At 38.9% G+C, this 12,534-nt stretch overlaps 1 protein-coding gene across 1 annotated transcript; it reads left to right on the forward strand.

The window, feature by feature from the left end:
- Positions 1-1,073: 1,073 nt before the first annotated feature.
- LOC137288041 (zinc finger CCHC domain-containing protein 12-like) lies at positions 1,074-8,750 on the forward strand. Its single transcript, XM_067820401.1, is given in 3 exon segments — positions 1,074-1,517; positions 1,519-1,974; positions 8,685-8,750. Coding segments are annotated over 3 exon segments (966 nt in total).
- The last annotated feature ends 3,784 nt before the right edge of the window (positions 8,751-12,534 follow it).

A 12,534-nucleotide genomic window follows, 5' to 3' on the forward strand; every position in this document is an offset into this window, starting at 1 on the left:
TGTCACTAATGGTGGACACATCGTGCTGGCAGTGACAGCTCAATTACATCGGGTAATTTCACTAATTACAGATATGTTTATGGCGCATGTTTTAGCAAGTGACGGTAAATGAAGGCATCAAACACCAGCCCAGTGGTCCGGTTATAGAAAACCGATTTGGCGATATTTTGGCGCCCACCGTGGGGCTGGTGTTCTCAACAACATGACCGCCGTACAACATGGCCGCTGTAACCACTTGACTGTCACAGTATCATGACAACTTTAACCACTCGCCATGGGAATCGTTTCTTCATCGATGGATTGTCTTCCTTGTGGGGTTGTGGTGACCAGGTATTGTAACATCATGATACGTTGCCGGCAGTAGTACCATTAACAGTACTACCCGTAGGTGTGCACACTCGAGTTTCGCATTCGCGATGTATATATCTTCTGTGGTGAACAGACATTTATTTTGACATTTTGGTATGACTTTCACTTGTGTTATGTCAGACTTATGATTTATTATCCATGGATTGCTTCGCGTTTCGCGTGTGGATGACATTTTTGTGATATATTGGTCACATGAATTCATTTTCAACGTTGGATCAGTGTATTGACTATTCTGTTCCTTTTCAGCTGTTCACTATAGACTGCTTATTTGAATTTCACATGTGTTCAATGTTTGATGTCATTTGTTTAGTATGTGTGGAAGTAGTTTTGGATTGTGACAATACTGGTTTCATGTTTCAAATACACGAATACTTTCTACACTATTTGCAAAGTCAATAGGTGTTGAGATGTATTAATTCATCATCTTAGTTTCAACTTTTGAGAATGAAAGCTTGAGGCAAGTGTGTTAACTGTCATTGGAAAGTTGCTAACTGTCTTAACAACTGAATTGCACATTTTGAATTATGAACACAAATTGGTACATGTTGTTAATGCACGAGACTTTTTCTTTACAGAGCTGACAGCTTGGGGAAACCAGATATGATTCTTGTCTTCATTGGTGGAATTTTGATGTTCACTTATTAATGTATATTAGATTTTCAGCACTTTTATTCATTTCCCTATCATCGCTGACCCTTACAGCAATGGCCAACGGCGGAACTGAGGAGGATCGGGAAACCAAAGGTAAAAAAGCTGGAGTTAGTGAGGAGGATATTCTGAAGATGATCAAGTATATAGAAACTTCAGGATATCAAGTTCAGCCTACCAGTTCCAGACATCGGGCAAGTTCCTTGTTACCAACTAACACACAATAAATTCAACCGCCCCATATATCTATATTCTCATGTAGTGATGCTAAGGGCGAATGCTCCTTTGAAAATTGGATGTTTGAGGTCAAGTGTTTGTTGAACAGTAGGGATTATCCCACCTCTATCTTAGCACAGAGCGTCAGGAAGTCATTAAAGGGTGAAGCTGGTAGAGCTGTCCTTTTGCTTGGTGAACATGCATCAGTGGATGATATCGTGAGTAAGCTTGATAGTATTTATGGTGTGGTCAGTTCAGCTGATACATTGCTCCAGAACTTTTTTAACTGATTGCCAGAAGGAAGGTGAATCTTTGGCAACTTGGTCCTATAGACTTCAAGATACTCTGTTAAAAGTTAAATCTAAAGGTGACTTTATACATGAGGATGCTCTAGAGTGTATCTTGAAAACAAAGTTTTGGAGTGGTATAAGGAATGATAGACTGAAAGATGCAACAAGACATAAGTTTGACAGTTGTTCAGATTTCGATTCTTTAATCAGAGTTGTGAGGGAAACAGAGCAGGAACTGACGGGATTTGCTAAGGTCAAAGACGGTAGATACAAGAACGCCCATACTACTTCTCAGGTTGTTGATTCAGATGTTTCTCAACACTTAAAGGATATTCTCAAGAAGATTGATACCTTGGAGAAAAATCAAAAAGCCTTGAACCAATCAACTTCATCCAAGCTTGAAAAAGATATGAGTGAGATCGTACAGAGGTTAGCTGCTATTGAAAGTAAGGTAGGTCAGTCTGATCGTACAGAGGTTAGCTGCTATTGAAAGTAAGGTAGGCCAGTCTGATCGTACAGAGGTTAGCTGCTATTGAAAGTAAGGTAGGCCAGTCTGATCGTACAGAGGTTAGCTGCTATTGAAAGTAAGGTAGGCCAGTCTGATTGTACAGAGGTTAGCTGCTATTGAAAGTAAGGTAGGCCAGTCTGATCGTACAGAGGTTAGCTGCTATTGAAAGTAAGGTAGGCCAGTCTGATCGTACAGAGGTTAGCTGCTATTGAAAGTAAGGTAGGCCAGTCTGATCGTACAGAGGTTAGCTGCTATTGAAAGTAAGGTAGGCCAGTCTGATCGTACAGAGGTTAGCTGCTATTGAAAGTAAGGTAGGCCAGTCTGATCCTCATGGACATGGTCATGGTAAATACAGAGGTCGTGGTAGAGGGATTATTGGTAATCCTGGGCACATGGATTTAAACCAGTAAAGACTTCTGTTAAGGAGCAAACAGTTGTCGATGAAGGTGATAGCTCCAAGGATTTATACTCAAGAATGGTTGGCCCTAGTGTGCAAACTGTTGTGTATGTCAATGGTATTGTATGTAATGTGTTGCTAGATACTGGATCTCAAGTTACTACTCTTTCGGAATCTTTTTACAATAAGAATTTAAGTGACCTTAGGTTACGCCCCATAGAAGAGTTTCAGTTGGAGGTTAGTGGTGCCACTGGTTATGTACTTCCGTCATTGGCTACATTGAGCTCTCTGTGGGTGTTCCGTTTAATAACACAACTTACATGATTCCAGTGTTGGTAGTCAAGGATACAGAGTTTAGCACACAGGTTCCAATGATTCTTGGTACAAACACTATTAGATTGTTCTACTGTAAGGCACCACAGAGTGTGTCAGAACCTTGGCAGATGGTGTTTGACTACTTAAGCTCGGCTAGTTTAGGTACTGTAAAGCCGACCAGTAAGCATCCTATTACTCTGCAACCTATGATGGTTACCACTCTGAAGGGTGTAGTGCATACTAGTCCAGGTAAACACTGTGCTGTGATGGAACAATTACAGATTAGCCCTGAAGGTTTAGGAGTTTGTCCTAGACTTGTAGAACTTGATGGTCAGCATAAGACTGCTATTGTCTATGTCAAGGTTTGTAATTTATCTGCTAGAACCATTATACTTCACTGCAAAGCAGAACTATGGAGTTTGCAAGAAGTTCAGGTTATGAATTGTTTGCCTTTGGATTTCGAACATGATAGTGATTCTTCTTCAGTCGGGGATACCAAAGAGAAGCCTGTTACTATTAATTTAGCAGATAGTCCTTTGTCTTGTGATCAAAGAGGTCAAGTGGAGAATATGCTTAGTCGGTGGACAGATATTATGTCCCAGCATTCTCTGGACTTGGGCCATACTACAACAGTTAAACATGAGATCAATCTTATGGATGATGTGCCTTTCAAGGAACCATACCGTAGAATAGCCCCAGCTCTGTTTGAGGAAGTTAGGCAACATCTTAAAAATATGCTTGAGTGTGGAGCCATTCCTGAAAGTCATAGCTCCTATTCTTCAAATATCGTTTTGGTTCGCAAGTTTGATGGCAGTCTAAAGGTATGCACTGACATGAGAAAGATTAATTCTAAAAGCATTCGGGATTCTTATTCTTTGCCTAGGATTGATGAGACTATAGATTGTCTTGTTGGGTCAAAATGGTTTTCAAAGCTTGATTTAAGCTCAGGTTACTGGCAAGTAGAATTGTGAGAATCAGATAAGGAGAAAACAGCATTTTCTGCAGGTCCTTTAGGATTTTTCGAATGCACTCGGATGCCATTCAGTTTGACCAATGCCCCAGCTACATTTCAGAGGTTAATGGAGAAATGTATGGGTGATTTACACTTGAAGGATTGTTTGATCTATCTTGATGATATAATCATATTCTCACAAACTTTTGAGCAACATTTGACCTGAGTAGAATCTGTATTTCGAAGGTTGAGGGAGCATGGTTTGAAGTTAAAACCATCTAAATGTGAAATCTTCAGGAATAGGGTCAAATATCTTGGACATGTTGTATCATCAGAAGGAGTAGAAACTGATCCAGATAAGGTTGAATCCTTGAAATCATGGCCTGTTCCAAAAACTGTTAAAGAGTTGCAGAAATTTCTAGGTTTCACTGGTTATTACCGTCGGTTTGTTCAGGATTATGCCAGAGTGGCCAAACCTTTGACTGATTTACTTCATGGAAAATTGGAGAAAGGCAAAGCCAAACCCAAGTCAGACTTACAATGGACTTCTGAACATCAAACAGCTTTTAATCAGCTGATAGAGTGTATAATTTCACCACCAGTACTGGCTTACACTGATTATTCTAAACCCTTTATTCTCAATATAGATGCCAGTAGAGAGGGTTTGGGGGCAGTTTTGTATCAGCATCAAGATGGCAAAGAAAGAGTGATTGCTTATGCTAGTCGTGCATTGAGGAAATCAGAGAAAAATTATCCCGCACAAAAGTTAGAGTTTTTAGCTCTCAAATTGGCTGTGTGTGATAAGTTCCATGAGTATCTATATGGTAATCACTTTGAGGTTAGAACTGACAATAATCCCCTCACATATGTCCTTTCAACAGCCAAGTTAGATGCAACAGGGCACAGGTGGCTTGCAGCATTGTCCACGTATGACTTTAAGATTCTCTATCGTCCAGGAAAAGTTAATAAGGATGCAGATGCCTTATCTCGTCACCCGAATTTTCCAGATATTCAATCCGATGTTGTTAAGGCTATTTGTGTTTCTCAATCAGTGAATATGGTTGAATGTTTAGCAACTTCATCAGATGTCGTGGAAGACAGTACTGTTCCTTTCAGGAATGTAGACTGGGTCTTAGAACAGTCTAAAGATCTGAATGTTAGTACAGTGATGAATTTTGTCTCAAAGGGAAGAAAACCTACTGCTCGTCTAGTTAGCAAGGAATCCGATGAAGTTTGCAAGTTTTTGGGACAGTGGAAGAAGCTTGTGGTTAGAAATGGTGTTTTATACAGAAAGAAGTTACATCAAGGTGATTTGAGATATCAACTTGTATTGCCAAAACAATGGAGGAAATTAGTCTTGCATGCGTTACATGATGACATGGGACATCAGGGTCGAGACCGAACCATAGATTTAGTTCAGTCCAGATTTTATTGGTCAGGGTTGTCCGCAGATGTTGACTCAAAGGTCAGGCTTTGTGGTAGATGTATTCGCAGAAATTGTTCTCCTAATCAAGTTGCAGCACCCCTTGTGAATGTTTCTTCAAGTCAACCTATGGAATTAGTTTGTTTAGATTACCTTTCGCTTGAGGAAGCAGGTGGATGTGGGAACATTCTTGTGATTACCGATCATTTTACGAGACTTACACATGCAGTTCCAACTAAGAATCAAACAGCTACTACAACAGCTAAGGCATTGTTTGATTTCTTTCTTCACTATGGATTTCCAGCACAGTTATATAGTGATCAGGGTAGCAATTTTGAGTCAAAGGTTATTAAAGCCCTATGTAGGCTAGCTGGTACTGTCAAAACTAGTACATCACCATATCACCCAATGGGAAATGGAATGGTTGAACGATTTAACCAGACTTTACTCAAGATGTTAGGTAACTTAGAGGGAGATAAAAAAGCAAATTGGAAAATGTATGTTCCAGCATTAGTACATGCTTACAATGCTACAAGACATGATAGCACTGGTTATTCACCATTCTATCTGATGTTTGGGTGACATCCCCGTTTGGCTAGTGACGCTTTCCTTGGCATTAATCCAGATGACATGCAGGAGCATTCAGGTATTGAGTATATAGCCAGGTTGAAGAAAAGGTTAGTGTATGCATATAACATTGCGTCCAATAAAGCTGCGTGCAGACATAAAAAGAGATATGACATGAGAGTAAGGGAAGCAGTTATCACAGAAGGAGATAGAGTACTAGTTAAGAATGTTGGTCTAAAAGGGAAGCACAAGCTGGCAGATTTCTGGTCCTGTGATCCATTTGCAGTCATCAGTCAGCCAAACAAGGACATACCAGTATATGTGGTAAGAGAAGAGAATGGAAAGGGTAAGATGAAGACATTGCATAGAAATATGCTGCTGCCTTTTATGTCTCTGCCTGGTCCAGATGTTGCTTTACCTTCACAGCATACGAGAACACAACTCAAGAAAATGAATTCTGAAGATATTTCTTATGAACATGAAATTGAGTGTGAGGATTTAGTTCCATTTCTCTATATTGGAGATCACCAAGGAAACTCAGAGGTTTCTATCACTTCATCATCTAACGAGTTGGATCATGTTGCTGGTTCTCATATTTTGGATCGATCTAATTCTTCGGAAACTGCAAATAGCACGGAAGAGGCTATTATAAATGACATTCCAGGAATTCCGTATTCTGAAGAGAATTCAACCGGTTCTCAAGATTCTATTCTTGACCCAGGTGCCAGTCCTTTTATTCCTCGACGTTCAGGTCGCGAGAGGAGGCCACCAGATTGGTTCAAAAGTGGTGCATATCTTATGCAGCAAAGTGGTCATGAGGAAATATTTGTATAATTCCCAAATTTGTTGCATTAATTGTTTTAAGATGTAGTAACGTTTGAAGTTTCTATTGTATTTCAGATATTTTTTGTAATGTCGAGGACGACATTTTCCTGAGAAGGGGAAGGTGTCACAGGTTGCATTTTTTATGTTGCACAACACCCATCACAAATTAATAATTTTGTCCCTAACAGCTTGCCGTATAGTTGCGCTGGCTGCCAGCGGGTGCATCCAGGGCTCTGGCACATGCTGCTCCTGCAGTGTGTGCACCGAGGTGCTATAAAAGCTGTATGTGCCATGTGCCTGGCACACACCATGCTGGCAGTGACAGCTCAATTACGTCGGGTAATTTCACTAATTACAGGTATGCAAGTTTGTTTGAATTGTTTATTGTAAAACATTTTCTTGTTGGCGTGTATTTAAATAATTGTATTTAATGATAGGTTAGAAACCATTAGTATTCATAATTACTTATATCTAATAATGGTTTAGTAATAAGGAATTTTTACAATTGTTTTTATATTTCTTGTAAATGTCGCAATAGTTTATAAAATGTCACTAATGGTGGACACACCATGCTGGCAGAGACAGCTCAATTACGTCGGGTAATTTCACTAATTACAGATATGTTTATGGCGCATGTTTTGGCAAGTGACATTAAATGAAGGCATCAAACACCAGCCCAGTGGTCCGGTTATAGAAAACCTGCGACCTGGACGGGGGTCATCTTCAAGACTCTCTCTACCATGCTTAAATTCATTGACCCATCGTTTGATGGTAGCAGATGAAGGGGCAGACTTCCCATAAACTGCTGAAAGCCTTTCTTCAATGTTCCTCGCCGAGTTTCCTTTAAGAACTAAAAACTTAATTACTGCTCTATACTCAATTTTATTCATTTTCACTGCCGTAAGGGGGGTCTCTTTCTGTCAGTGTGAGCTGTTCAAGAACTTCTGAGAGTAGGATACCAAAACTTATATATAACATCAGCTACACCCCAAGGTTCAATGTCGTACCATAGGCTGTGACACCTGGGTATGAAAAATGCTCAAGGCTCAAAACTTATTGACATCCCCTCGTATATCCATTGATTTATGTTGAACCAGTGGGATATGTCATCTTTTCATGACTCTTATTTCAATACACGAACAGTATTGAAATATGCATACGTAACACTTACATCAATGAAGCCTGATTAACAACTGTTCAATAAGGATAGGATAGGATATAGGATATTATATAGGGCACATATCCATGCACTAGTGCATGGTCAAGACGCTGGTATTTTTCCCTCGATCACTGGATGTCAACCTCAACAGCACATCATATTTCAATCTCAATCCCTGGGGAGTATACAACTCTTGCTGCCACTTGGCGCACAGAGTTTATTGAGGCTCTCTCATCCTAACTAGTTCCCATTAACAGCTGGGTGGACTAGGACATATAGTCACAGTACTTTGTCTAAATTCACTGCACGTTGCTGTACCCGCAACTAAGTGTTTGCACATATTCATGTGGCGACCATCTGGTCCTATATTAACGTATTCGTGAGTTCTTCTAAGTGCACAGGGTTGTGTACTGTACACTAGGGTGTGTGACAACACTGAAAGAGTCTGCACACAAAGTTGATCCAGCGAGGTTGAGGTGTCAGGATTGAGTCCATCTGTGACCGAGTGTTAAAATCTTGCAGTTAACTTGTCCACCCAGCTGTTGATGTGAACTTGTTTATGGGCAATAAATTGAGAACTCCAGTATTGGCCACTGTATTCAATGACGTAAAAAGATCTGATCTCATGAAGAAAATTCCAGGTCAAACCATTCACAAAACTGGACTTCCGGTTTGGCATGAATGGCGAGATGTGCTTGATCTTAGCTCGTCAGTTAAAGGGGCACTGATGTGCAGGTATTTCCGTGTTCTGTTGGATTTGTTGGTCATTGTTTTCTTCCCGCGAGTGACGGAGGGTATCCCAGAATTCTTGACTGATTCGTGACGTCAGCTGTGCCACTCATGAACGCACTTTAGTTGACAAACAGTGTAGCGCCATCTATCGCGTGTAACTCCCACTGTATGCAATAGAGCAGCCTCACCTAGGGTTGGTAAGTCCCGGGTTTATAAACAAAGCCTGTCACTCGGCAAAATGGATTTACTTTTACTCAGGCTATGGGTCGATCATGTATTACAGAATCAGCGAAAAAATGAAGAATACAGGAAGAAGGAAAGAGGAGGAACCAGTCTCGAATCTGCTTAGGAGTTCACATTGACCGATTCAACAGCTTGCAGGAAAACACTGGATCAAGCAAGAGCAATGTCATCAAACATCTGCTCCATATTCACAACCAATTCTGCCATTGCAGGCAGTAAGTTTTTCTACAATTAATCACATGTGAATGAAATAAATGATGTATTGATTTGCTGTATGCTATATCCAGTAACTAAATTACGTTTTGATTTTGATTTTATCGTGTAGTAAGTTGTGAACAAAGGAGATTACTGATCAATACTATTGTCCAGGTTTTATTATGCTCATTGTTGATTTTTTTATTCAGTGTTCCAAAGGAGGATACAGTTGATCATGAAGCGACTTGGTCCATCTCAACATCAAGAACTCCACCAATTCCTGTCACGCCTGGACGTGATTTCAGAACTCCAGTTTGTGGTCACGCTGATACTTCAGGAACATATCAATTTGGTACGTAAACACTGCTACAGTGTTTGTTTCTATTGTGCCCTTTAAAAAAAGAAAGAAAATCCTTAACAAACAAATCAGAAAAAAACAAAAACACATAATCGGTTTGTAGATAAAGAAAACGCATGTACCCCCTCTATTTACATAGAATATTTCCACCTTCCACGGTGTAATATTCCAACACTGAAATAAGTTCATTGATTGTTTATTACGCTTGTTCTAGTTCATTAAAGGGGCACTGATGCGGAGCGAATAATGTTTCTCGCCAACGGTCTAATTACGGAACCAAACTGCAAATTGGTCAGCGCCCGCTCCTTCGACCGTGACGGACAAAGGAACTGGGCTCCTGTCCATATTAGCCGAATTTCTTCACCCGAAAGAGTCAGGAGGCCGGACGCCCATCATATGCCATTATTTAAAAATATCCATGGTATTCCTTGTCTGATCGTAACAAAATATCCCAGCAGTGTCGTTTTTTTCGGACGCTTGGATGGTATAGTTACTCAATTTGATCCTATTTCTGTGTTTTTAACCTCGATATTTAATCATGTTAGATGAAAATATTATGCTTGGATGGTATAGTTACTCAATTTTATCCTGTTTCTCTGTTTTTAACCTCGATATTCAATCATGTTACATGATAACATGATGTCTACAGGCACGTAGCAAGCCATTTGTTTCACTCCGGAAGATTGCAAAGCTTCATATTTAGGTAGTTTTGAGTGTTGGTTCAGCTGTGATAGCAAATATCATACGTAAATTTTGGTAGCTGTGGTAGCTACAATGGTTTATTATTTATGATAATAAAAACACACAGTTGATTTATTTGAATTCGTAAACAATAAACGATCACTTTGCCTTTGGTAGAGAAATCTGAAAATTTTCTTACGTCAAAAACCCGCCTTATTTCACCTATTTACCCAAGTACACAGCAAATGCCTGTATGTATTACTTATGTAACGAAATTCCGTTGGTATTCTCAAAACAGTTTCGGCCCATAAGTGTTTTCAGGCTGCATGCGACACAGAGATTACATCTTCCTTGCTGTAGCTCGCGTTTGATGGTGTAAACCTACACGTGTTATTTGTCATCATTCTCTGGATGGTCAATTAATGAATTCATAACAGGTATAATTAGTAGTAACACCACTCAGGTTACTCAACAAAGGTTCCCATTGGCATTTCTCCTGTCTGGAGTAAATACTCAACATTATAAATTAAGGTCTGTAATGGCAAATTTATTGTATGTTATGTAATATGTGCTTGTAAGTGATGCAAGAGGGTTTATCAGCTGAGTTACAAAAACAAACATCGATCAAAAGATTAACCGATAACACACTGATTGATTAATTACTTTTGTCAAAAGGTAGTGTGTGTAGATGACTACACCCTGTCGTAAAGTGCGATTGTAAAAACAACATCCTCCCTTCAAAGAATTAACCACCCTTGCGTTGATTGATTGCTCTTTATTGGTTAACTAAATTACTTACAATAGGTGCCAGGTGTGCTATCTTGGGTGACCAGTGAGAGGTTTATCAGGTTTTCACCAACGAAAGACATGAAACGATGTGTTGCTTTAGACAGTTGTGTAAGACACGCGACACAGAGCAGGATTATTTACCAGCTGCAGATGAATGGAATACGATTGTTTTCACGTGGATATCGATACATTCCTGAACAAGGTAGTAGCCTGACTTTGTTGCTATAAAATTAGTCTGTTTTACATTCATTATTTGCATTTTGTCTTAATTTATTTGTTGTAGCATTCAGCAGAATCGATATGACAGAAAACACACACTAGATCGCGTATGTGTGTGAAATAGGATCCACATTGGCAATCTATACAATGTATAAATGTTGCTGTTATGTTAGAAATTTACTAAGAGTATAAGCAGACCGTGTGTTCTTTTATTAATTTTCAAAATCATACAAATATGACAATAAACTAATTAGGGTTATGAGACAAAATATAGAGACGTATATTGGCTTCGGTATTTTTCCGTCCTAATAGTTTTTTACCATTTCTATCACTGGCAGATGATTAATCTTCAAAGTGTTTCATTTGTTTTCATAATACATTTGTAATGAAGTAAAAATGACTTCACCTCAGTTGATCTGTCTATAATTAAACTATCAGTTGCACAAACAGACTGCGCAACAGAGGTCACGAACCAGTCACGAATTCTGGGATATCATCCGGGTACTCACTGGAGAAAAACAATAACAAAGGTTTACACCAGTCCACGGAAATTGCTCCGCATCAGTGCCCCTTTAAATGTATATTTATAAAATACTTCTTGTTCATGGTGATGGAATAGTAAGTGGCTCATGACATTATTTGATGTTTTCATATTATTTTGGTTACACAAGAGTTACAATAACAAAACAGACATGTTTATAAAAACCCCTCCAAGCTTCCTTATTGTGAAGTAATAAAGATAATGTAGCTGTTTGTTTCTAGTTGCATCATCAGTAAAGCTGTGAAAGGCGTTTCTTTTTAAATACTGACAATTATTTCAGAAGTAACTGCATTTTCACGATTCACAAACTGAATTGTTCCAACTTGAAAGGAAATGGGGGCACTGTTTAGAAAAACAGACAATGCCATTGTTAACTAATTTGCATGTTCTCTTTTCTTACCTCATGTTGAGTGGTTATAGTTACATTGTAGTTACTGCTTTAGTTCTGTCCATGTGTGACATGTGTGACATGAGTTTGCCCTTTTGAGAAGGCATTTGTCTACTGCCATACTTCTCATACTCCCCACTAACTCCCTCATGCAACTACTACTTTTAATGGTGAGACTGTATGTACCATAATTTACTGTTTAAACTGTCAATAGTTGTCATACTGCAGAACTTGAAGAAAAAAGATTAAAAAAACTAGTAGCAACAACAACTGCAGAAACTATACTTCATTCTATTTCACAACTCTAGTAATGGTGAAACAACTTCTGCTGTTTTCTATTATAAATGCATGCCAGTAAAACAATATGAATGGAGGTATAGTTCAATAATTGTTGTCTAGCACTCTTTATTTCATGTGAATAAAAGATTATACATTTCTGATCTGTTATTACAGAATTATGATTTACACATAATTTACACATTTATCAATAATTTCAGGTTCAGCAAAGGACACAGAGAATTGGTGGATGAAAATGAAGCTGGTGAAGATCATGACCCAAACGTCAGGTGATACAAGGTATGTACAGACTTTATCGTGTAAAACAACCACACAAGGGTATCAGGTCTTACTTTCCCAACAATAACATCAGAGTCGTGCTTTATGCTATATGTAAATGTCCTTAAAATACATGTGTCATGGATCATAACATAACAAATTAA

The sequence above is a fragment of the Haliotis asinina genome, chromosome 6 (genome assembly GCF_037392515.1).
Source record: "Haliotis asinina isolate JCU_RB_2024 chromosome 6, JCU_Hal_asi_v2, whole genome shotgun sequence".
Classification (NCBI taxonomy): domain Eukaryota; kingdom Metazoa; phylum Mollusca; class Gastropoda; order Lepetellida; family Haliotidae; genus Haliotis; species Haliotis asinina.